Source organism: Poecilia mexicana, unplaced genomic scaffold (assembly GCF_051168715.1).
Source record: "Poecilia mexicana isolate PSO_F unplaced genomic scaffold, ASM5116871v1 scaffold_6, whole genome shotgun sequence".
NCBI classification, from domain to species: Eukaryota; Metazoa; Chordata; class Actinopteri; order Cyprinodontiformes; family Poeciliidae; genus Poecilia; species Poecilia mexicana.
Window position 1 is genome coordinate 18188157 of NW_028263375.1, and position 27254 is coordinate 18215410.

Below are 27254 nucleotides of genomic sequence, written 5' to 3' on the forward strand. Positions count from 1 at the left end.
ATGATGATGCATTTAGTTTTGTGGTTGCAATGTAAAAAAAAAATAAGTGTGGAAAAAGTTGAAAGTGTAAAGTACTGTATCGTGTACATATGATGTTTTAAGAATGAGGACATATACATTTTAACACACTATTTTCTTTATTAAAAAATGTAACATTTTACATTATGTCTTTTAATACATTATATACATCTTTTTCACCATTAGATCTGTTATTATTCAGAACACTGACTTAATAGATATTACAATCCAAACCTTTATTAGTTAGAATTATCATCTAAATTGTTCTCTGGTCATTTTCAAGTCTAAGGCACCCAAACTCTGAGCTATTCAGAGGAAGAGATAACTGCTTAACACATCTATGTTTGCTACCACCCCAATTCACTTAAAGCATTATATTGTCCAGTGTTGCGTCTGCATTTACTTGGAAAATGCCCTTTTGCATTAGACATTGGACAGGATGAGTACTCTGAGGCCAGGTCTTTATTTGATGTTGCTCTCAATCCAGTCTTTAAAGTTAGCCACACGTGTGTAAACTGTGTAGAGTTCAGGGTCACATTCCCCCTGATCATAGCCAAAGCTCACCAGTCCCAGGAGTCTCCACAAGCCTCTGTTGTCCTTTTGCACCTGAGAGGACTTTGAGTTATAGCCGACCTGGTTCCCAGGGTTGGCAGGGAGGACAAGGATGCCCCCAGTGTCAGACGGACATATGTTAGACGGACCGTAGTCAGGTTTTTGGCTTGCACATAGCATATTGTCTGTAACACTGACCGGCACACCGTTGCGAGCATACTGATGCTCACATGGGACGATATCAGCAAGGTGAACCAGCCCAACCCTTGCCTTTTCCTCGAGGCCCAAACTAGAATCCTGCAACGGAGACCAGCCTGTCACAAGCCCTTGCTCTGATGTAACCTCTTCCTCGTCGTTCTCTGACAGGCAGAGCGGCAAGACTTTTTCTCCAATTCTTGCCTTGTCTAGTAACTTGATAACAGCAATGTCAGAGTCAAGAATATGAGGATCGTAATTTGGATGCACAGCAATGGAGCTCACCTAAGAGAGATAGAGATTTGTAATGTCATTAGATTTCTTGAAGAGCAAAATTGGAAAATAAAACATCCAGAAGCTTACCCTGAGGTGTTGAGGACCCTTATTTTCCCTGTGGTCACCGCGATAGTGCTTCCCAACGACCACCTTGATGGTGGCTGTATCCACAGGATACATCTTTCCAAGCTCTGTCACACAGTGAGCTGCAGCTACCAGACTCCTTTGGTTAACCAGAGCCCCGCTACAGATAAGCTGCCAGTCAGAGGCCTGATTTAGGTTGCTACTTCTGTCTCCAGCATCTTTCTTCAGGGTTTGGTCCTGGTTGCTTGTCTTCGTCACCTTGGTCTCGGTCTCCTTGAGGGAGCGGCGGTATATGGCCGCCAGCCAGGGCCAGTGAGCCTCTTCTGGCCTCTCTGGGTCAAAGTTTACATGTTTCCCACAGACTGCCAAAAAGAAAGAAACAAAATGAGAGGTGAGACTATTATCAAGGTGAAACAGGAAGATACAGGGGAAAAAAAATATTTAAATATAGACTGAATTAAGAACTTACAGACTTTTAATAATTTTTATTTCCTTTGAAGACAGATAAAAAGCAAACCAGTGCTGGCAATGTCAAATTCCAGAAATTACTTTTTTTTTCTTTTTTTTTTTTTCTTTGCCTATCTGACTAATAATCTAAAAGACAGAAAAATAAAACAAGATAAATGCTTAACTACTTGTTTGACTTCAACCCTTTCACTTCATCCATAAATCTCCTCTTTGGTCTTTCTCTGGGTCTCCTGCCTGGCAGTTCCAGTATCAGCATCCTGATAATGATGCATTCTCTCCTCTGTACATGTCCTAACCATCTCATCCAGCCTATCAACCTAAATAGTGCATATTAGGGGGAAAAGAGTTTATTTGTTTGAAAAATACAGATTTATCTGGCATTCCCTTCCAAGGCCAGAGATTCTAAACATACAGCCGGAGGTTGAATGTAATGGAGTCTGTGCAAGTCTCCAAATACCTCAGACAAAAGCAGGAAGATAAATACACAAGCATTTCATATTTATTTACTTGTTTAAAATGATATAGTACATGTTTCCTTCCACTTAACAGCTAGAGGTATGAATAATTGATTTTTTTTATTATTATTATATTCTTGAATAGTCCATTTTTATAAAATGCTGCTGTTGCTCATGACAAAAAAAGAACAATACTGTAGCAGTGATGAAATGAAAATTTAATTGCAGCTTATATGAAAACCTGTTAAATAAAATATAGCATTGTTTTACAGTCTCTTTATATGTATTTCTTAATTCAGTGCTACACATCAGTTACAGTTTTATTAACATGTTTTTATACTGAACTGCTTGTAGAAGTAAATAAAACAAAGGCAATAAAATTAGATCTGTGTTCTATAAAAATATGTGATCATATTTAAGAACAAAGACAACTTTCTTTGTGGGTCTGTGTGAAGTGGTTCTAAATGTTGCTTCCTTATGATCATCAAGAGACACATTGGACATACTACATAATAATTAATCTCAAATCATTCCACTTGAAACCATCTATAAAATCAAGCACTGCATTCAATACAAATCTAATATAGATATATTAAATTAAACTAGATGTTCTAGATTATTGTCTTCAATTCCACAGTTTGTGGTTAGTTTTCTTTTTTTTTTTTTTTTTCCCCAACAGTTGAATTTACATCCATTCATGGCATTGGGCCTGCTGTTTATCTCAAGCAGTCAGTTAACTTCACATTTCTCAGAAAAAAACCCTACGGGCATACTTTAATCTTTTTTTTTTTTTTTTACTGCAGCAGTTTTTCATTGAGAAGTTATGAAAACTCAACATCTTATTTACTTTAGATAACCCCCATAGCGTCTTCAGGTTAAAGACACAGTAAGATAGAATGAGGCCATGACAAAGCAGATATTTGCATGTAAGAACAAGTCTCATACTAAAATGCAATAACTACAATCTTCCAGAGTATTGTAATTCATATATTCATAAACCTTTGTTATTCCATTGTGACTATAAAACTGATGAGTTAAGGAGCCTCTGACCACAGTGTCTCTGGTGTAAAGTAAACCAGTCTAAAAGGCAGTGCATTCCAGTAGCTAAAGAGACATTAAAATGATTGTACGAACCTGTAATTTTCTATTAAACAACCTACGCTGGCGCCATCTGGTGGGCAGTTGATGCTTAATCATTTTCTACATTTTCATCCAGAAGCATCAGCCCCAAAGGAAAACCTATCAAGAGCTAAGATTAAATTATTTGCACTGTCCTAGTGCACTTTAGCCGCCCATATGTCTTAAAAGTGTTATAAATGGCATCTCTTAATTGATGGGATGTACTGCCGTGCTTCCATGCCTGCTTCCATGTGTGAATCAGTGTATTGCTAATTACTTATACATTCTTTATAATGGGAACATTATAAAACTGATAATAAGGTGGTACGGGGTTTTTAACCAAAGGTTGGGGGATTTTCTTGCCTTTTCAAGATGACATTACATTTGTGTCTTGGTTTAGTTCTGCCTAGGTGTTAGCTCTGTAATTTCTCTTTAATAAACAAGCATACCATGAGAACGAAACAAAACTAAGCCACCAGCAAAATTACTTTTTGATTTAAAATCGACCTGTTTTAATAAACCTATATGACTAATTTTCTCTTCTGTTTAATATTTTCAAATAAATATTTACATCCTTTGCCATTGCCTAATTCTAAACATTTATAAACAGTAAAAAATAAATGATCTAATTGCATTTTATGACTGCAAATATATCAACGCAGCAGTAGCGAACCGTGCATCTTCTTCTACCTCGTGACCATATGTGAAGCTCTGCTGCCCTCACCTGGTGAACATGAGACATGGCGTCCGCTCCACTTCCCTGTCTTCAAGCATGTGCGCCGAGCGCTGCCAAAGTGATGATAATACTGAGAAGCACACTCATACTCAATATGGGTGTACAGATGATGGAAACCCTGGGACAACTGAGGAAGCACTGGGGAACTTTTAGTGGGCCCAAAAGACTGGAGCTTCTGGTTGACTGCAGAGGAAAGGAGCCTGTGGACGATCGTCTTCCTGTGGGGTAAAAGAACCGCTTGAAAAAATGCTTTTGCATGCAAGTGCTGAAAAAAAAGAGGTTCTTTCTGATCTGACAGTTAACCGTTTTAAGCAGTGTTATAGCAGGTCTTTTATTTCAATATATTTGTGTGAAAACATTAATAAACATACCTGGACGGTACCTGTGGTGGCAAAATTTTTTGCTTGACCAGTTCCGATACTTTGGGTTCTCGACATGCTGTGAATAATAATAATAATAATAATAATAATAATAATAATAATAATAATAATAATAATAATAATAATAATAATAATAATTTCAAAGCATGTCTGATACAAACAGTAAAATTGAATTGACCTTAGGTTCTAAGAAGGTAATAACAACTCTTTAAAAGTGTATGTAAAACTTCTCAACTAATATAACACAAGGGAATTGTAACAATGGGAACTGGTCTTTGTAGGATGGGAGTACTCTGAAGCATTTACTACTTTTAGTCTGCTTTGGATTTTTGCCTCTTTCTTACATTCATCAGGAGAGCAAAGTGATAATTTCCCTTATTTATCACCTGGCAAAAATCTGCAAAACATTTAGACCAAACTAAAATAAACATAAGGTACCAGTACCTCTGAGACAGAAGGGCTGCTTGCCACTCCAGGTACCATCTGGCTGACAGGTTCGCCTTTTATCGCCGCTGAGAGCATATGAGTGGTTGCACATAAACTCCATAGTTTCCTGATCCAACCCTGGCACCACCTGGTGGTAGCCATTGTACAAGCGAGGAAGAGGAGGACACCTCCTTTCTGCAAAAACGGAACACACTGTAGATGAGCTGAAAAACTCAGAACATTTTTATTTGTATTTTTCTTTTTAAATAAAACGCTTGCCTGTTTGGCTCTGGTTGGCTTCTTTGTCTTTTTCTCTTTCTTCCTTCTTTCTTTCCAGCTCCTTAGTTTTTTCTAAGGAATCTTTCACAGTTTCGTCTTTGGTGTTAAGGGAGTTTTCCTTTGTTTTACCATTTTCCCCATTTGCTCTGTACAAAGTGTACTGTGTCACATTGATTCGAGAGGGATCAATTTTCCTCACTGTCGTCGGAGATCCAGTGGTGTTATTTTCCTTCTTTGCATCCTTTGAGGCCTGAGAGTTTGTGCTGTTCTTTGTCGAATCCAGCTCAAATGTTTCCACAGTGGTGTCACCCTCAGACACATTTGTCTTCAGTTTTGTGTCATTTGGGCCAAATTGATCTGGGTCTCTCTTTCCATTAATTTGCTCCTCTTTTCGTTCCTTCCCTTCCTGCCCTTTGTCCTTTTTTGGCACTATTTCTGTGGTGTTTGCCTTCCCTTTCTCTGGCTCAGGGTCTGAACGTTCTTCCTTTTTCTCCGGTGGCTTTGGTCCCTCTGGTTCTTTTTTCTCAACTGTGTTAAGCCTGCTGTCTGTGCTTTTAGGATCCACTTCATTTTTTTTGTCTTCGCTGGGCCTCTCTGACCCAGTATTTGTTTCGTCTGAATCACCTTCTTCCTTACCTTTGTCAACAGTATTTTCTGGAACTGTTTCAGTATATTTATCTTCAGTGTCCACCGATGTTGTGTTCTCTACCCAAGAGTATATATCTTCCCTGCCAGCACTTCCTTTTTCTGTTGTGTTTTGTTGAGGTATCTCTGTAGCTTTACTGTTATCTGTCTCACTCTCTATATCTATTCCTTTGCCAGTGTCTGCCTCTTGCACTTTGTTTTTATCTTTTTCAGACTCAGTTAGAGTGTTATTCACTGTGGAAGAAAGAAAAATAAAAGATGTTAAGAGAGACACTTGGAGCTATTTCCGGTCATAACAGGAAAATCTGTCGACATGTCAATTATTAGTTCACCCCAAATCAAATTTTGACTACTTTGACTGGCATGTTGGAAAAATACTGAAATAGGTCCTCTGGTCCAGCAAGAATAAGACAGTATATTTTAAAGTACATACATAGTGGTTCTGTCTAGGGTTTGACAGAAAACCTAACATCACCCTAAACATGCTGCACTCACTGCAAAAATCGGTGCTGGTAAGATAATAATACTGGGGATAGTTTTCTTTGGTAGGGTTAGTGGAGGTGATCAATTGATGGGAGGCAAATGAAGCTAAACACAGAGCAATTCTTGAAGAAAAGACGTCACAAACATGTATTAATGAGGTTTGTGTTCTATTAGGACAATGACCTGAAGCAGCCATCGAAATGGTTTAGATTCAAGAAGAATGACGAGTTGACTTGTTCGAGTCAAAATCCAGATTGTTGCAAGAGTTGGGAAAAATGCATTCACTGAAACTCTCTCTCCAATCCCACTGAGCTTGGGGAATTTTACAAAGCAGAGTTGGCAAACACTTTTGTGTTGAGACGTGGAACAAACAACAGACACCTGCAAAGGCAGCAAAAGATGCACAAAGTATTGCTGAATTCAAATGCACTTCAGTTTTTTTTTATTTTGCACTTTTTCGGAAACCATATGTGCACCATTTCTGTCACATAAAATGCTAATAAATAAATTACACATAATGTCATGTTACATTAAGTCGTGTAAAAGGTGCGATTACTTTTTTTAGACTTCAACAAGCTGTAAAACAGTCTTGGATCTTTTTAACTTATTTCTTAAAATATATCTTTATAAAAAGAATATTGATTGATACGTAAATATTTGACCCCCAGTCGGATTGTTTTTATGTTATTCTTATGTTGTAGGAAACATAGTCTGACCTTTAGAGCAAACAGGAGGAGTCCCACTCCAGGTGTTGTTTGGGAGGCAGGTTCTCTGGGAGATCCCAATGAGTTCATAGGGCTGGTTGCACATATACTGGAGAGCTATGAGGACATCATTTGGTCCATACACCAACAAGTGGTCACCATTTACTGGCTTGGGTGGTAAAGTACAGACTCTTTCCACTGGCACTAGAGACCAGGAAAGAAAATCAAGTTATTTTCCATGATCTACATCATTCCTCAGGCTGTGTGAAAAGCTTACAAAAACAAGAGAGTGCCACACTGACTACCCAAATCCACAACTGTTGCTATTTGGAAAAAAAAAAGAAAAAAAAAAACTAAATCCCATATTTTATCTTACCACATTCAGGTGCTGCTGCACTCCAGGTGCCATCGGTCAGGCAGATGGCAGTGCGAAACCCCCGCAGTTCAAAGCCCAGGTCGCAGCGGTAAGTGATGCGAGAACCAGAATGTAGAAACAGACCCTCCGTAGAACCGTGTTTGGGCACTGGAGGCCTGTGGCATCCCACCACTAAGAGGAAATACAGACTTGCACAGTTTATTAATGAAAACATGCTGCTTTCATTTCCTCTTTCATAAACAAACAGTGGATGTTCACAATTATGATGTATAGACGGCATCTTGTATGTCTCAGCCTTTGTTTTATTAGAACTCGGTGTTCTAAACAACTACGAAAACACAAATCAATGCAGTCATATCCTTTCGGTTTTTGCCAACAGGCAATGGACTGACAAAAGTCAAACATACCATCTGATTTCCACTAAGAAGGTTCCAAAGATTTTAAAGCGCACCCTGCTATCGCTGTCACGGGTGCTTGTTTACAGTTAATTTCACCCAGCATGGTAAAGTGTGAACAGTTCACAGCGAAACTTTCGCACATGGCTTGTAAATTAGCAAGAAACAGATGCAATAAAAGCGCCGTGGTCAAACTGTTCAACTTTCCACTGTCGTAAAATAGCATTTATGAACTGAAGTGAGACAGACTGATAAAACGGTTGTGGAACAGATGAAAAACTCAATTGTTCCTGTGTTGGATGTTAGAATTTTTGTGCAGATTCTAACGTGCAATTTCTATGTCCATATTTAACCTAGAAGACCTGCAACACCAAGAGTGGAGGTCACAAAGAAAGTGCATTAAAACTGCAGTTTTCCATGTCAGGTAATCTCTCAGGAAAATTAATGTGTCGATGTGAACTGCAACAACTCCAAGAAACTTTCGTTGGCTTTGTGACTTGGAAAGCAAATTTATAACCTGGGCATGTTTTCCTGTGGCCTCTAAGTCTTTTATTATCAGGAAATAGAGTTTTGCAATATGACTCAGACGCCAAAGGATCAAAACAATTTTCTATTCTATTTTGAAGCTGTCATGGCAAAATATTTATTTCATCATGTAAAAAGAGTAAAAAGAAATAGAATGAAAATATGTAACACAACAGCAAACCTACCAACAAACTAAACTAAACTAAACCATTCAGAATATTGAATTAATAGCCCCCTCATTCGGATCGGAACTTCTCTTTTTGCAAAGGACGATGGTTGTTCACAGTGCATCCAATTTCTTTTAAGCTACTTAGCATCGAGCTGGAGCATTACAAAAGTCACAGACAAACATTAGTGATTGGGTAAAATTTAAACAGGCCACGCCTCCAGGATGCAATGATTTCTCAGCAGCTGAGAGTTCAGGCCCTATAGGCCCTATGTATGACGTTAACAGTGTAGGTTTTTTACCAGACTAGGAAGAGTCAGGAAAAGGATTCAAAGTTTTAGGATTTTTGTTTTTTTGTGTGTTTTTTTTTCTGTAAAAAAAAAAAAAAAGAATCTAAAACATTATCTGTAGAGCTATCTGTTGCCGCATTTGCATCTGCAAAGCTCCAACAAGTTCTTGGTACAGGTTTGCCCTGTGTTTAGCTCCATCCATCCTCCCCCTATATCTGTGCAGCTCTCCTGTACCTGTTGAAATGCATGATGCTGCCACCGTCATGTGTAATTAGCCCTTTGCTCCGTTCAGTGAGTCAGTAACGAGAAACGATTGCTTCCTGGAGACATGCAATGTTAATTTTCTGCCACTGCTAACATTTTGCACGTATAGGCCAAAAATGTTGAAACCAATGCACTTTCTTCCACAGGTGACATTCAAGTCTTCACAAAAAAAAAAAACTACAAAGAGGAGATTTTAGGAGTTTCTTTAAACAATGGCAAACAGTTGCTGAGTCAAATATTCTGAAACCTGGTCTCTATAGTTCCTTCATATTTATCACACACTTCTTGTCCTGCTTCATGCTCTCTATGACTGTAATTTCAGTTATAATGGACAGTAATTTGTTGTTTTATTAGCTGTTGTGCCATCTGTTTTTTTTTTTTATTATTATTTTTGGGCGGGGCAACTGAATAGATACATTGTTTTATAACCTATTTCTGCATTAAGTTTCACTACAGCTTTTTCTCAGAGATTGCTTCTGTTTCCTGGTCTATTAAGTAAACAGTCTTTTGAGGATTTAACATGACACCTGTATTAGCACTGAGATTCAGTTTCACAAAAATAAACTCTGTTTACTAATTAGGTGGCTGTTATCACAGGAAATCAAAGTACAGGGTTGTGAATAAAAATACCTGTCACACTGTTGTACAGCTTTCTAACTTAAAGTCTAATTATATATATTTTTCTTTTTATTAACATTTGATTTTGTTGAATGAAAAAATAAATAGAAAAATGGGTGTGAATACTTTTGTGGTGTACGGTGTCTGTCCACAGCTAAAATAATTACAATATTTATTGTTTTAATGTATCCTCCCTTGAATCAGGAAAACCGATTAATTGGGTGGATTTCAGATTTTTGAGTAAAAATTAATTTCATATTTCTTGAGAATCTCAGATGTTGGAGGCAGCTGCTAGAAACTCGGTCCAGACCACAAGCATTTCCCTCATGACAGTGAATCACTGGCTGACTCAAGGCAGAAACACCAGGGGAAAAAAAAAAAAAGAGAGAGAAAAAAAAAAAGCTTCAAGGAATAAATACGTTCTTGATAAATATGCTGTAACTAGGTGTGTCTCCTTTTAGAATTACTGAAATAGCTATTATATTTTCTTTTTATTTCCCAAGGCTTCAGTACAGTCCATGCCACAATGAAATTAAATATTCAAAGTATGGATTCTCTCAGTCAAAACCTGAACACGTTGTAAATACCAATAAACAACTACACGCATTTTGTTTGCAGTAATAAATCCTGAACACGTACCATTTTCACACCTCTTCCCTGTATAGCCAGCTAGACAGGCGCAGTGGTAAGTGTAAGAAGTGTCCAGAATACAAGTCCCGTCATGCAGGCAAGGGGATGAGCTGCAGGCTGTTGACAGGAAAATATGACACTGACACACAGCCATAATTAAGGATTAATCACACAGACATAAATGCCCGTCCATATCATATCACATCCTTTATGTTAAAAGCTGAAGTCTTTATTGCTTTCTTTTTTTAAATGCATGTGGGCATTTTACACAAAACAGCCTCTGTTTACTTTTACAACTTTTGACTTGGCTGCTAGTAACTGATGTGGGTGCATGCGTGTGTGTGTGCGTGTGTATGCGTGTGTGTGTGTGTGTGTGTGTTTGCTGTAGTTTGTAAGAAAGAAGACCTTTCTGGAAAGAAGGTTTTTTGTTTTCCCAACTGACTAATAACAGACTCAATACCGTGACGAAGGCTTTTGCTGTAACATGTAGGTGCCAGTCGTGTATTATAAAAGGCATTTAAAAAGGCCATGGACACAGCGTGTCATGGAAACTTCTTTCTTGTTTGCCTCTGTTGTGGACTACAGCTTTAAAGAGCCTCTTTATTCACTGAGTATAACTTCACAAACGCCCTTTTATTTATTGCACATGACACAGTTCTCATTTACAGAACTAAGACTTGGTTTAGGTGAAAATTGTTCTCTTGGGTAGGGGTTAGCTAAGGCAATTTATTCATTTAAGTGGGCGCAACACTGCTTTCATTTCCTCTTGTAGATGACCCACCTGAATTTTCTTGGAAAGTAGCGAAGAATCCATCAAAATTCTTATAACCATCAGAAACAAACAAAATGTGCAAAGTGTTGCTAGAGCTCTGGAGTGCGGCAGGTCGATTGTTCCCGCAGAATCTACCAATGACACGAGAGTTGATGCTGTCTCCATCACGTACCTCCACAAAGTCATAGCGACAGGAAGGGTGAAATTCCAGGCTCAGCATCATAAACCTGTAAGCACAGACATCAGAAGCATAGTTACAGTCAAAAAGTTCATGTAATTCGTCACAGTCTTTGATATCATTTTGGGTTTTAATGATGCACTTAAACATGTTTTCTTTCTTCTTTCTTTTTTTTCCCCAGAGCGGAATAATCATATGATATAAACATATATTCTCATACTATGACTGTGTCAAACTGGTTTCACTGTGTGGGCATTTACATTGGTGCTCCAGCAGTTTACAGTTTACTGCAGGGATGAGAATTGATGATTTTTAAGAAACCTTTTTCCCACTCCTTCTCCTCTGGAGCAACCCTACCACAACTACCAAATATGGTGAAAGCGGAGGTCGAACATCAGATTGAAGAAGAAGTTTAAGTGGAACAATTTCTGTCAGCAATTAGGCCCCATTTATTCCCCTGTTACGTGCTTCAGCTCAGCCTCCCAAGCCATCTAACTGCATAATTGGTTCTGCATGCAGAATCTAGCAATCAATGCTGCCACAGAACAGGACCTGGATTGCTGCTTTATTTTATTCTTTTTTGGTTACTAATAACAATGATTTGTTTCTTTTTTTGTTTGTTTTTGAATCCAACCTGAAAAGAGCTTAAGAATCTCTGTGTTTGCTTTCATAGGCATAGTCGTATCACAGAAACACTCACGATTTCAGCAAATATGGCAAAAGAGGGTTGTTTTTTTTCTGATTAGTAACCTTGATTGTCTTTATCTGTGTTTGAAATACAAATTACTTACCATTATTAGATATAATAATCTCCACCGATTGTGCAGATTGTTTTGCTTGCTTTTTTTTTTTTTTTTTTGGTAGGAAAACAATGATAAGGATTGACATATTGTGATTATCCTAACAAAAACAAGATGGAGGGATCTGAGTAATGGTTAATATAACATGTATTAACTAGCTATAACTTTGCTCCTTTTTTTTATTTGCCATTTCTGGCACCACCTTAATGTATTTCTTAATGGGTAAGCCATATTCACCACCGATCATTCAAATAAAAATCTGTGTATGTTGTGTTACATTGCTGTATTTAGCTAAATACTTTCAATAATATAATTCGCTTTCCTTGGAACTTATTCACCATGTAGATCACTCTAATTATAATTGCCACCTTTTGAAAGCCGGTTAAATATTTTTTCTTGACGTTGCAGAAACATGTTAATTGCGCATTACTTCCAAAATAAGAAACGCAGCTGTTAATAACTTAAACAAACCTTTAAGTGAAATTAGTAGAATCATTTTCAGAAATGTGTGTGCTCTTAAAAGACAGCTGCTTTGGGATCTTAATGTGATTTTACGTGACTATAATAATGATAAGGAGAAAGTTACTTTATTCACTTTGTATCAGCAAGTGATTTTGAGAAAAATCAAGAAAATCTGAAAAATCTGACAAGTAAGATTGATTAAGCATTTCTAAATTTTACGTAATATCATCCAGGCACTTATGACACTGAAACCTGGACGAAGGAAGGTTGTTCTGCTGCAGCTTCTACTAACATGACTTACAGTTGAGAGATGTTAATTTGAATATTGTTCAATAACTTAATTTTTGACAGAAAAGAATTAAAGCTATTTAATTATCAGCCTGAATGTGGTCTCAATAAATCTCTGTTCAAAGGCTTGCTTGTAAAACTCTTTATGTGAAATGGGAAACAGACACAGAAATAGAAAGTTATCATGGCACAGCGAAGTAATGGCTTCTCCTGAAAAAATGTGGTCTGTTATGGTTTTCAAATTCTGGTATAAACTTGCCATTAGTCCACAAAACACTTTGTGCAGAAATACTTGAGCAAAGTGGAAATTTAAAGAAAGGAGGGCAGTTCTTAATGGCTATTTCAGATGGTCAGTGAACATACCATTTACTTTGACCACACAAAATGTGTTTTTGTAATTTCAAAGTTATTGTAACAAAGTGGTCATTTTGAGAATTCTCATAGCGTTTTCTAAGACACTGCTAGGATTTTCTTTGGAAAGTACGACTTAAATCTGGAAGCAGCAAATTAAAACAAAATGCAGAGCATCTATATGATGACGGGCTGGTCATGTACAGAAACTACTTTCCATGATTTAATAGACTCTATACCAACTTTAAACATACTTTCTATTATTGAGAACGTAATCCATTTTGTTATGTCAACCAATCCTCACAGGTTGTGAATTTGGCCTCTGGCTTGTGTGCAAGTTTGAAATTGCAGCTATTAAACTTACTTTAAATACATGTCTATTAAATTAAACTTCTATCATTAATTTAGATCCCGTGAGACCCAATTAATATAGCGGTACTGCTGCCAGACTTATTAAACCATTGTGTGGAATCAAACCTTATCATTAGAAGTAAATATGAGGACATAATAAAACAAAACATGAACTGCTTTCATTCTAGGTTTTCTAAAAACAATGTCTGAAGCAGAGGTTCCAGAGTTTTACAGAAACATATGAAGTCAATTGCAGATTTATCTAGCTATGGACACTATGTATTAACATTTCATCTGAACTAACTGCCTTTCATAAAATCTTAAAAACAATGGTGGTCGACCTGTTTCCAATTGTGTTTGGATGATTTCCTTCTTGTTTATTTTGTTTTCTAGGTCTTGCCCTTCACTTCTGTTTGTCATATTGTTGAGATTTAAGGTGTTGCCATGTGAGTTAATTCCTTTGTATTTATTTATTTATTTTATTTATACTCGTGTTCTGCTCTTTGTGCCATTGGATTTTGTTCTCTTGAATCGGTAGTTTTCTCTACCACTTGTTTTTCTTTGAGTCTCAGTTCAGCCCGTTGGTGTTAATTATTCGTCTCTCTCGGTCTACTTGTTTGCCTTCCTTCACAGCTGCACTCAGTTTGTCATCAACCTCCTGCTTCTTGTCAGCCATCACACTCTTTCTTTTTGTCATTCCCTGCTGGATTCTTCTGGTTTCTCATCTGCTGTTTTGTTGCATGCTCTGCTCTTCAGTGCATTCAGCTCTAAGCCTCCTGATTATTTTGTTATTTATCATTAAAAGAACTCTGTTTCTGCAACAGTAAATATCTGTGTTTAGGTCCTCCATGAACTTAATAATGACACAATGACCAGTTTTAAAAACTATAGAGATGCTTTTTCTTTTCTTTTTTTTTTTAACACTTATACTGATTAGAATGTCATTGTTTTTGATTGGTGCAAAATAAATTGTAATGTTAGAATGTTCTGGTTTCTATAAAGTAAAGGTCATGCAATAGGGAAGAAAACAACTCATCCTACAAGTAAGTTTTATATTGAGACCACACGTTAACATTGCGTATCCATGCTATGCAGAGAAACTATATAGCACAGCAGTATCACACAGCAGACAAGGACATGTGAAATTAACTGTTTGATGCCTTACCTGATTTCAATAGTAAACGGTTTTTCCACCTGTATGGTCCACTCACACCTTGCATTGTTGGGGTAGCTCTCAAGGACCAAATGGCCCTGCCGTTTACGGATAACTCCTCCACACTCTGAAACAAACATAAAATCAATGCTGCTTTTTTAATTTTTTTTCTTGGTTTTTTTATGGATGGTTTGGCTCTAGCAGCCTTTATTTTGCAGTAGATTGGCAGGAAAGTGGATTTGATTTATTCAGCAGAGGCATGGTCCACATAGACACATGTATGAGAGAGAGGAAAGGACACGTGGCAAAGGTCAAGTGGCTGGGACTCGAACCCGTGACAACCGCATTTAGGATGTACATGGGTTGCATGCTCTATCCACTGCTCCAATGCTGGATTTTTAACTGTGGCTTAATTATTTCAAGGAATGAAAAATTGTTGCTTTTTAAGTTTTCAAAATCATTGTAGAAGCAGACGAGAAATAAACAACACATAAAGAGCCAAAAGAGAGATTGACAAACATTCTTAGCCATCTGCTTTTAATCAAATCCATCCTGTGTAAGTTGTACCCCCTGGTAGAATATTTGCATATAAAAAACTCAGTGCTATATATTATGTTGTTTTATAGGGGTGCAGATTATTGACTCTGATTTGTCGTTCATCTGTTTGTGGAAAATTCCCCAGGGTTCTGGCTAAGATCCAAGATGGCATAGTGGTTCCAGCTTAAGATAAATCAATGAGGAAGAAATAAAGAAACATATGGAACCCTCGGTTTAATTTGACTTATAGAAACGGAGAATCCACCAGAGAAGATTAAGAAAGCTTACTCATGCAATCTCCTCCAGACCAGCCGGGGCGACACTCAGCACAGTATTTTCCATTAATAAAGAAGTTATCTTGGGGCCCCCACGTTCCGTTGTTACAGCGCTTACAGTTCTCAAAAATGCTGCATCCTGCAACAGATGTGGAACAGGAAGCAACATTTCAGTTACGAGGGTGTGTGCCGTACAGTTTTTAAGGAAGCTCCTGTTAGTTTGCGTGTGTGTGTGTGTGTGTGTAGGGGGGGGGGTGTGTGTGTGTGTGGGGTGTGTGTGTGTGTGTGTGTGTGTGCGTGTGTGTGTGTGTGTTTATACAGGAAAATGGAACTTTTTTATGAGAGGAGCAAGGTAGCTGTTCTCTACCAAACCCTGTAAATGTTTCTTTTGCTTCAACACTGTTAAACCCATTAGGCTCAACTGTCACTGAAGCAAAAACACAAACACATGCTGCTGGTTCTTGAAAAAGAAAATTTAGAAATGGTTTCCTTTATGGATGGATTTTCACTTAAGGGGCCAGCCTGTTCATAAAATGTGAAAAGCCACGTGCAACTTGAGTAGTGGTATGGATTTTAACAACAACAGAGCTGGCCATTTACCAATGAAAATTTATGATTATGGTGTTGAAACACTTTTTTGTGTGTAAAACTGCCATTTAAATTTGGAACAGCTGCTTTTTCCTCATGAAAGAGATAATGAGCAAATTCATGCTCTGAAGAAAATATGACATTATTCCACAGGCAATAGGCATGTAGAAAACAATAACTTTTAAAACTCCCATTCATGTTAAAAGGCCTCAGTTTGCACATATACATGCAGGGATTCCCCCAGAAAACTAGCTAAGCCTGCTGGTTGGGGCGCTACATCATTCCACTAGCGGGCCACCATGATTTTGTTAATTAATGTTAAATGTTGAAAAGAAATTTGAAAATTTAACTGCTGCTTTTTTGCTATTGGAAGACATCATTGACCATACTGAAACAACTAGACTTATGAAAAAAAAAACACAGAAAATACAATAAAAGAAAAAAAAAACTGCACTTTAGTTAAGTCCTTGTTAAGTGATCAGTGGCAGTTAAATAATCTATGCATGTTGGTCACAAGTTTTACATGTTTCCGTGTGATTTCCTAAATCGTATCCATTTTTTTTACCTGTTTTGCTTTTTCATTTTGCACATAAGTTTGTGGTGCATTTGTATCCCAAAGAAAAAGATGTAAAAATACAAACATACCACTAACAAAATATTAACATGCATGGAAACATCTTACAAAACCTTGTGGTATTCATGATGCTGCATGAGCTCACCAGTACATTATTGCATGGGAATGCAAAAAGGAAAATAAAATAAAAATAAAAAATCTCCCATAGGAAGCTCCGTACCCCTTCTGTTTTATTTCTTTTTTTTTTACCGGGGCCAATCAGCGAACAAAGGTTCTGAACGATGACGTTGACTTTCTGCGCTGTTTCTGATGTGTAGTTTTAGCAATGGCAGCAGTGGAAGTGAACAAGATGTCACTGTTGTCACAGTTTGGGAACATTTAATTGACATGTGTGCATTAAAGGGAAAGTCCTTCTATACATGTAGTTGTTGGTAAAGTGAAACCAAAGCAAATGAAAACTGGTTTGAGGGACTGGAAATGAGGAGAAAAATAAACAAATTCAACAATAATTCAGTCTCTGAGTCAGCTTGTGCAACAGGCCACAACATCTATGAAGCTAATGTTGAACTAAGGGTTGCGTCCATATGTGTCTGCATTACCTGGATGGATGATACAGGGGTCACACTCGTTGATTGCATTGCGGCAACAGGGCACAGCATAGCCAACCTGAGTTCCCTGGAGGGGACACTTACAGCGGATAACGTCGTACTCACAGCAGCCCCTGCACATAACGCTCCACTCTGGACCTGGGCAGTGGTTGTACAAGTACCTGTAATCTGAACAGCGTGATACATACAGATTAGAGATGCATGTAGGAAAGGAAAAAAACAAGATTAAGGTGAACCAGACATGGAGAATACATGCCAAATGTATTCTCCGTGTCTGGAGAATACATTTGGCATGTATTCTCCAATTACACAATCATGTGTAATCACTTTTTCACACGATTACTCATGTGAAAAAGTGGTTTGTTGTGGGCTATGGATTAATTTGTGATTTTTGGTGTTTGTCTCTGCTGCTGTGCTTCTCTGCCCCTTAATTTCACTTTGATTTCAAGAGCCTTTATAGGCGAATAAAAGAGCCCTCTGCAGCTTACCCCCTCTGTGTGTTACTTCATCAAAAAGAATGGAAAAGTAAACACAATGGAAAACAGATTCAAGTGATTACTCTGCATGAACGCAAGTACAAAGATGGTCCGTATTTGTACATTCTTAGCCCAATAAATGTTATGTTTAATTAACTCTGAAATCAGTCAAAGACGTTTGAGTCTGACTTTCCATATTATGTAGAAGTGTATTTAAAAGCTAAAACAGACAAGTGAAATCCTCTTGTGGCAAATGAGCAGAGGCTGCGCTTCAAACTTGGCACAGTAACAGGGCAACATATTGTACGTCCCTCCAGTCCCACAAACATAATGACTTCTTTGCTCTTAGCCACGGATTTGCAAAAAAAAAAAAAAAAAAAACACAGAAAAACACAACAACGTGCTAGCTCTGTTTTTTCTTCCTCAATGTGAAGTTTCGGCTCCACAGATCCAAGCAAAGAAGTGGACGTACCAAGGCAACGAATAGTGATAAATCTCTCAAAGGATCGTGATCAGCTGGAGAGAAACACAGATGCCTTGGAATGTTGTGAATCCACCCTATTGCTTCCACAGTAATGATATCATAAATTGTGTCTCAGTTCAGCTCCACAGAACTCTGGCCCACTCAAGTATTTTGTCCATAAACATGCACGGACATATTGCCGACAGTAAATCCTGTGATGATATTGAAGTGATTTCCCTACAGGTTTTCTGAGGACAGCTATTGGGTTTCACAGTACAGTTAGAGTTCTTGATTGTATATCATTTCCTGTTCAAAACCAAGGTCATTGTGCATTTTCTTTTAGCTGGACATGGCATCAACCTCAGAAAGCACACACACAGAAGGACAATCAGTCATGCCTTCAACTAGCGTACAGCTTCATAACAATCAGACTTTGTAGGAATTTATGTAAATTCCCATGTCATGAGGCTTACTTGAAATGCAAAGCAGATCATCTTAATTTTCTTTGTCCCCTCTGGACTACAAAAGAAAGCTCACACTTTCTGTTCTGTCATTTTTGTGGATTTTTGCTGGCCAAACTTTAGAGCCACAAACATCCGCAGCATGTTACTAGACGGCATGTTTAAAAGGGATGTGTGCTGACTACTGAGAAAAGACACGGAGCAAAAGGAGGATTATCCAAGCCCAGCATCACGCCCAGATCTTCACATGCTGATGCTTTGTTAGGACCCCTTGGCGCCACATTGGAATTTGAAGGGTACACTTACGCCTTGTTTCCCCACAGCTTTGTTTATGTTCAGAACTTGGACTAGACCCCCCACCATACTGACCAAAGCCAAAAAAAAAAAAAAAAAAAAAACTCTGGATGTACTCCTTATTTAGTTCAAAACTATTTCGTAAAGTGGGGTTGTGTAACATTATCATTAATAGTTTGCTTACCTGAAGCAGAAAGATGGCTTATCTAAAGTTATTTAAAACAACTTACTGAAGGGTTTGTATGTGCAGGATGCATAAAATAATACAATTTAAGGATCTACTTTCTTTTTTATATTTCTATTGACAGAAATCAAATAACCTAACCTGTTTTTGGTTGCATTTTGTTCTTAACGTGTGCAGTCCTTATCAGCTCACCATATATAGAAGATGGTTGCCTATGTTCCAAGGCAGAGTTGCTCTACAAAGAGGATATCTGAACATTTTAATAGCTTAATTTACCTTATTAACTAAAGACTTCCATTACCAAAGTAGGAAGGCCACATTCATGTAAAAATAACCTTTATGACCTTCACTCGCTTTGATTATGTGTGTGTTATTCTTGAGTGTGTAAAGTTTTTTGACGTAAGGGGTTTTGAATATGTTTCTTAGTGAATTTATCTAATCAGATGATTGGTTATTTGCTCATTTGCTTAAACAATTTTGAAGGTAATTATTAGAAGATTTAACGTGTACTGGTTTACTACAGAAGTGAGGCCTTTTTATCCACCTATAGTCAAGTTTCTGAGCTTTTCTTGGTCTTCCTTCTTTTTATTTTCATTTTTTTATTAACCCAGCACACTGACAAACTGCTGATGAGGTAATCAGTTTTATTCCATGGTTATAAGCATTTTCTGTTTCCTTTGTTTGAAATTCTTAAATTTTCTGCAAACAGATAGCAAGACATCATTATACATCAAGTGCTGGGGCTATTACTGATTATAGCTTCAAAGAATTGCACTTCAAAATATTTTTGCTGCCCCTTTAAGCACAGAATGAACAAGAAAGCTTGTTACATGCCTGCCATTCTGCTTGCTTTCCTCAATTACTATCCAAATTAGGATTTTGACTTTTATTCTGTTAGTTAGTTAAGTTCACCATACAGTTTCTTTACAATCCTCTTAAATTATGTTTTGTACATGAAGTGGAAATAGGAAAAAAAAAATATGGAACATGTTTTGCAGACAAAATAACTCCATTCCAAAATTCCAAAAATGGCCTGGTGTTTTATTCCCAACAGCAAAGAAATATGTGGGAATAAAGCAAAAGTGAAATTCTCAACATGCATGTTGCAATGTTGTAAAGATTATTCAGGCTTTCTCAGGCCAAACTATTGTCTTCTTCTGTTCTTTACAAGGTAACTGTGGTGACTGAATGCACCCCCTTGTTATAAACATTAAACGAAAACAGACAAAAACTCAAAGAACGAAATAAGACTTGGAGAAGTCTTATTTTCTCCGAGAGTAAAGTAGAAATTTTTTTTATTTTTCTACTTTTCTACAAACCGCGTTGGTGGATAATTCATCACGGACAGTTGGCTTCAAACCAGGATGAGTTTTGATGATACAATATTTATAATCCCCCACCTACCTCTAAGGAATTTGGACTCTAATTGTAGTCTTCTCTCACTTTCCACCAACACTGTGTCACTTAAAAAAGTGACTTTGTACAGAATTACTGAACTTAAAAACAAAACAATTAGCATTAATTTGATTGTATCAATTAAGCTGAACACTGTTTTTGTTTTGGTTTCAACATTTTCCTAGCAAATTAGGAATTAGGCAATTAGGCAATTAAGCAGTCAGTGGCAGACCAAAACTCTGAGTAAATGTGCTTTTCTTTAGCTTGTCCTCAATGTTACCCTGTGAAGATGTTCTTTTTTTTTTTCAGCAAGACATGAACAGTGTTTGAAAAGAAGCAATGCCTACTGCATTGTGATTTAGGAAGTGCTGACATCACCACCTCCCCCCATTATGTAGGTCATGTGCCTCTGGACTGCAGAACACGGTCTGGAGGGGCCATGAAATCTAATTTAATGGACATAAACATGAAAGAGTCAAAGGACTTCACGAGAAGGTCTGGTATTGGGATTACACTGACCACCGATGCATGTTTTTGTTGGTGCCTGTAAAAGAAGGCCCCAAGTTTGCAGCGGAATGCAACAAAACAATTAATATTCATTCCTAAAGAAATTTTCAGTTTCCATTATTCCTTTTGCTTTCCTCAAAGTATTACATTAACTCAAGAAATAGTTTCTTCAGAGTTTATAAATTCTGGACTGTATTCTTTTTTTTTTTTTTTTTTTCTGAAATCCAGTTTTGCTGTTAAGGCTGCAATGTTTTGCTCCAAAGCACGATTATGAAAGTTCTCCCCAGAGTTGGACACATGCTGGAATGCATCTTTATTTTCTTGAACTCCCTTTGCTCTTTCTTTGATGCGCTTTTGCAGGGAGTAAAACATTCTTTCTTACTGTTAATTTTTTTCCCTCTAGTCAAAAAGATTGCCCCCCTGTAAAAATATTGCAGTTGTTCACTCAATTGAACACCTGCAGGTTGTTGCTGACTGAACTGGCAAAATGTCATGTGCGTTTTTATGGAAGTTTTGAAAGGTTAAAACAGGTGTGAAATCGTCTGTGCACAGCTGCTCACCCGCAAACAACTACTACACTTCTACTGATACTTCACTGATGTATTTTTTTAGGTTCACTTCTCAAAAGCATTTAAAATGATTTCAGTCACTGTAAAAAAAAAGTATGAACAGATTATTTTTGACTTGCACAGCACCCCATAATTTAACTCAAAAACTGTGATTTCACAATTTGCCCCCAGCTAACATAAATTTAAAGACAAACTAAAGGTGTTGGCAGTCAGCAGAAAGAGATACCCTAACTATACAGAAATTGCTTTTTATAAAAAAAATAAATAAAAAAAAATCTCTATGTCATGTGTTGTAATGCGATTGTAGGTGAGTGAAACAAGATGTAACCACTGAGGAATGAAACGCTATTAAAGATCAGGACAGTTTTCTTTTTTCCACAGTATGTTTTCTTCTAAGTGTGCACATTTTTGTGGGGGATGTTCATCTCCTCTTATGTAAGATGTATCTGCTTGTTCCATTGCAGACACAGAGCTTCTAAATGGACTGTTAAGCATGCATGGCACGAGTCCATCTAAAAAAAAAAGTTTTTTACATCTAGTTAAAAGCATAAAAAACTGGGATTTTGGCAAAGCTGGCCAAAGTATATAATGTACACAATGCTCCTGTTAGGACCTCCAGACCAGCAGGGGGCCATGAAGACTGTTTGGCTGTTTGGCTGTTTGGCGCAAAGACGTAAGCCGCATGCACCAGATAAATTAAGATTCTAAGATCTCTAAATATTAAATTTAAAATATTTTTTTGTTTTAAAAGCTAGACTGTACTAGATGTAACATGAGAATTTCATAGTTTGATTGTTATGGGAGTAAATATTTATCATGCAAATAATTTTCAATAAATAACAGTTTTCAGGTTACTAGTGAGCAACAAATTAAACTTGGCCAAGCCTGTCTTGACATGTGAACTTGAGCTCCTTGAACCTTGCATACAAGCCCGTCCCTTTTTCCATACTATTTTTAGCTAAACTGAACAACCGCATTACACTTGGAAAAATACAGTTTCCACCACATCCTCTTGGAGGTGATAATACCTAAGGTTTCTCGGCGTCAACACACAATGTGAAAGGAAGAAAGAACTGTAAAAAAGTGACCTTAATGTCATTTGTGTATACTTGCAAGATGACCTAGCTTCTCCCCACAGTGTAGTCCATTAAGAAAAGATAATTGTGAACTTTCTCCTGTGACCTCAGAGTGCAGGGACTTGTCCTGTAACTGGTGTGTTGGGACAAATTCTGCTTTGTCCCATGTGATCTTGAAACGTCTATAGAGTTTAGGCAGCTGTCTTTGTTACCACCATCTGCGCTGATCCATATTGCACAGGTAAAAATTCCCATGACTCTTGTGAACATCTGCCATCTGCTCGGACTCGTTGCGGTATTGGTCCTTTGACCTTCTGAAGCACTGCCAAAAAACACTTTAAAGTCAGTGGTCGTTTTGTATTTTAGGATGCGCTTAAATATAAACCCATGATTATACAAAACATTTCAAATGTGTTACAGATGATGAACTTGACCTCATGACTGAGTTATGGGTCCCACATCTGCACTAAATGAGTGAAGCAAATCTATTTTCTACGCAGCACCTCTTTGGAAAGTGAGATGAGTCTAAAACCCAAATGTAGGGCCTGTTTTCCTCACATATAATTTCCCAGGAGAATCTTCTCTTTCTCCAGGTTAGACTTGCATCCAGGTGTTGTGTTCAGAGCCAAACTGGACTCCAAATTGGCATCCAAAAACTTTGAAATGTGAATGGTTTGGGATTTGGCAAAGAAGACAACTCTTGAAGTGAAAACTAATGTTGCCCTCCAAAGTATGGAGCACATAAATAACTGCTGTCAGTTGTGAGCAAAACCTAGCTCAATACCACACCATTAACAGCTTAAAACACACTTTGAGAACCCGCTCTAGACGAATTGTGGCACATCTGCAAACTAATAAACTGCTGTTCATTTTGCTGTCTGTATTTTGACCATGTAGTGGAAACAGCAAACATCTATGAGCAATCACTTGAAAAGACTTATCTTCACAGTTCTGAAGTGGTAAAATCTTGCTGTATGATCTTCTTCATCAAGGACAAGAAAGTCCTTGAAGAAAACCTGCTAGAAGCAGCAATAGAGGCTGAGATCACGGTTCACCAGAATGACAATTACTTTTAACATTTAGTCAGAGCTGTAATGGCGTAGACCAGAAGGAAATGCACAAACAAACTTTACACATTCCTCCTTAGTCAGAAATGTTATGTAACTGATTTGATTAACATCTTAACCACAGAGTGGGCATGAGCAATTATTTTAAATTACATAACTAGTGGGCATTGTTTCTACCTGTGGTAGTTTTCATCTTTATATATTTTGAATTTACAAACTTGTTTCCACAGTTTGACACTGTTAGTATCACAGCACAATGAATGCATTTTAGATTACTCTGTTAAATTTAGACTGATGCATGATAATGCTTTTGAATTTATTCACAGCCTTTGAGCTCAACCATACATGTTGGCTTTCACACAAGATTTATTGTTTCAAAGTACAAACAAACAAAAAAATCTAACTTCTTGAAGTTTCAAACAACTTACTAACATCAATTCATCTGATGTTATTTATAACTGAACTTCTTGCCCAACAAAACAAGAAGTTCAGCTATATATAAATATTTTTTTTGCCATAGTTAAGTGGCAATTTGCTTTGGAGGAATTTTCCTGCTATAAATGACAACTGGCAGTATTTATATGCAACTAAGTAAATACTTTCCCCCCTGACAAAATAAATCTTATTTCACACTGATGTATTTTGGAAAAATAACTTTTTTACAACAGCTGTGAGAGGAAGCACAGTGTAGGTTTGCGTTGTAGAGGAGCATACAATTTCTTTTTCTTACTGCCCACAACAGCTGTCTGGTATGTTGAGGTCAGAGTGATTTAGTTATCATCGAAAAGGGGAAAATCCCAGGGCAGCACTGTGGTCACTGTGTGTCTGAAGCTACCCGAGAGCAAGGATTTGATTGGCCGGTCCACATATGTTGATTTGAGTAGGTTCCTCAGACTGGAAACCGCCAACAGAATTAAATGTCAGTCCACCTTATTCGACTCTGTGGGTAAACAGTGTGATGGAATGCTTATATAAGGTAAAGTGTCTGGTTTTAAGCGTTAGGTTATAAAGCTGATATGAAACTCAACTTTGTTAAAATAAGTTGCTCTGTTGTTTTAGATCGTGCGGCTACACTTCGTAATTTACTCTGTCTCTGTTTAAATATGCAATTGAAAACAAATTTTCGGTTAAATAGAATAGATATCTTTTTCATCAAGATTAACAGATTAAATATTTTCTATTTTAGGTCAGTAGGGATTATTAACACCAGGAAAACAAAGGATTTTTTTTTTTTTTACTGTCTAAAAATTCAGAAATTTAAGAATGTAAACAATTTGGGAATGCCCAGAAAACAAAGTAATGGCTCCAAAAACCCCAGATAAGGTAATGTACAATAACTGAGTTTGATGGAGACACATACTTGGATGTACTTTAATCCAACACCTGACACATTGTTTTTTTTTTTTTTTTTTTTTTTGTGACAGCATGGTAGAAAATTTCTCAATAGAATTAAATGCTGGTATTAACACCATGTGAATGTCCTGATATCATACGCTGCAGGACGGAAACAGCAAGTGCTGAAAGACCAGACAGGGAGGAAAAGACCATTGCTTTTGCAGTAGCATAAAAAAGCAGTTCGTAAATACATTCTAAAATAAAGACCTTAAAGTTTGGATACATGTTTTGTCGCCATATGAACGTAAAATTTAAGGCATGGACAAAGGTAAAAAGGTTTTTCGTGAGTGTACACAGATGTTTATAAGTAAACAAACATATTTCTTTTTGTGCAGTGACTGTAAATATCTCGTTTAAGATATGTTTTTTTACATATGCGAGCATGAATATTTGCTTCTCTGGTGTGCGCTGCCCAGAAACACAAAAAAAGGATTTTTATGTGGGCTTTAACTAAACACACCACTGCTTGTCAGAACAACAAGGGCGAGAGCACAGGGGATACCAAACAGGAAGTCTTAAGCACATCAAAAAGCCAAAGAGGGACACCAAAACATGACCAAACTGCCATAAATGCAAGCAGAAACAAATGCGTAAACATCCCCCAAAGAAAGAAACATGAACCTTCTCCGTGTTGTGCAATAAAAGTCCTATCATCAGCTGATTATGAAACAAGACATGCAGTAAGTGACTCAGCTGACAACAACATATGTATCTGCCAAAGGGAACTGTTTCTTTCCAGCCGTATGCCAAACTCACCAGTATTACTTGTTAATTGTACATATGGGTTTTTAATGAACCTGAAGCATCTTAAAGAGGAATCAGACCAAATGGCAGAGGTCCAGCCGGGAGCCTTAGGCACAGTTTATGGTATACAGATTAGAAAAGAGTTACTGACTCAAATGTGAGTCATGTCTTCCAGTGGTTCAAGTGGTCATGGTAAGCAGGGAGAGACAGTCCTGCTCACAGCACGCTTGAGAATTTAAAGAGGGGAATCTGAGACAATGGGGAACATGTGCCAAGATTCAACAGGCTTATTTGGACTCCGAGTGCCTAAATTCACCTCGAGGAATGTATGACGGCATCCGACTTTTGCTTTGTTGGCGATTCTTTCAAAACAAAAACATTTCCACTCATTCTCTCGAAAGCAACTGAAAAGGTGAACATCACAGAGTCATTATCTCCGACTAGACTTCACAGGCATTAATGTCGTTTCATGATAAGGGATGTAAGGCAAGGACTTGCACTGACTTGTATTTTTATTCACTAAAACAGCAATAAAATAGACTTCACATCCCCCTGATCCTTCTGTTGCAGAGTGCTTGGACTGACAAGAGGAGAGGGAAAGGCAAGAGCGCAGATGCTTGGGGTATTGAGAAAAAAGACAAATAAACTCTTGAGGTAGGAAGAGGGAGAAAAACAAGTGCAGTGAAGGTAAATCATAGCGCAGCTCTTACCGTAAGGCCATGCTGTCCCCAAGGGCAAAGAGATGAAAATAAGGGAGACAGAGAGGAGCCAGCCCTCTCTTCTGGACATAAAGGTGTTGGTCAGTCGGATTGTCCGAATGCTCCCGTGGGTTTGCCCCAGCTGTTGTTCCTGTCCCGCAGACAGCATGCTGCAGTCTGTGCCTCTGTTTACTTTCTGAACTCAGCTGACATTACTCTCTCTTTGCCTTTCATTCCTTCCCTCCCCCTCCCTTTTATTTCCCTCTTTCTTGCCCAGTGTCTTTCTCCCTCAGCTTCTCCCTCTCTTACAGCTCCTGGGGTTCAAGTTACAGCCCAGCCTTGCAAAGGAGTTCCACTGGCAGTGGTCTCCCAAAAAAAAAAAAAAAAAAGAAAAAGGAAAAACTCCCCTTGCCTCACTTAAACACCAACATCACGGCTGATGAATGAAAGCAAGCACCAGTATTTTATGCTTATAACTTATAATGATCTCACACACACACACACACACACACACACGCACGCTCAGAGTGAGCTGAAATGTATTGCAGCCGGTTTGCGTTCCACGCTCTCTCTGAAAATGCGGTGACAGAATTTATGTCTCTGTCACTGGATGTGTGTCCGTGAATAAATAAAAAAATCCTGAGGTTAGTGTTATTCAAGTTCACACAAGCAGAAAAAATGCCACAGCTGTGTTTAGTCTCAGAGAGCAGTAAGCGTTTTACAATAGGATGAAGACAAGTCATTAATTTGAGATTAAGTCAATAGCACGCCCACTGTGTTTAAGAGCCACTCCTCCAATTTCTCGTGATTAAACACTTGAGCTAAAGCAGACTGATACAGAATGGAAACTCTACAAAACCCCGGTTTCTGATTGAAACTACAGTGTTATATCTCTGGCTGTAAG

General features: G+C 37.7%; 1 protein-coding gene across 1 annotated transcript; it reads right to left on the reverse strand.

Moving 5' to 3' along the window:
• Nucleotides 1-118: 118 nt before the first annotated feature.
• pamr1b (peptidase domain containing associated with muscle regeneration 1b) lies at nucleotides 119-27254 on the reverse strand. Its single transcript, XM_015002603.2, has 14 exons — nucleotides 26363-27254; nucleotides 17013-17189; nucleotides 15265-15390; nucleotides 14452-14566; nucleotides 10866-11083; nucleotides 10094-10201; nucleotides 7197-7367; nucleotides 6833-7024; nucleotides 4989-5867; nucleotides 4728-4904; nucleotides 4275-4341; nucleotides 3892-4121; nucleotides 1129-1487; nucleotides 119-1050 (listed from the first exon to the last, which is right to left on the reverse strand). Exons 1-14 carry the CDS (start codon nucleotides 26517-26519, stop codon nucleotides 481-483), a joined length of 3546 nt encoding a protein of 1181 aa, XP_014858089.2. The 5' UTR covers nucleotides 26520-27254; the 3' UTR covers nucleotides 119-480.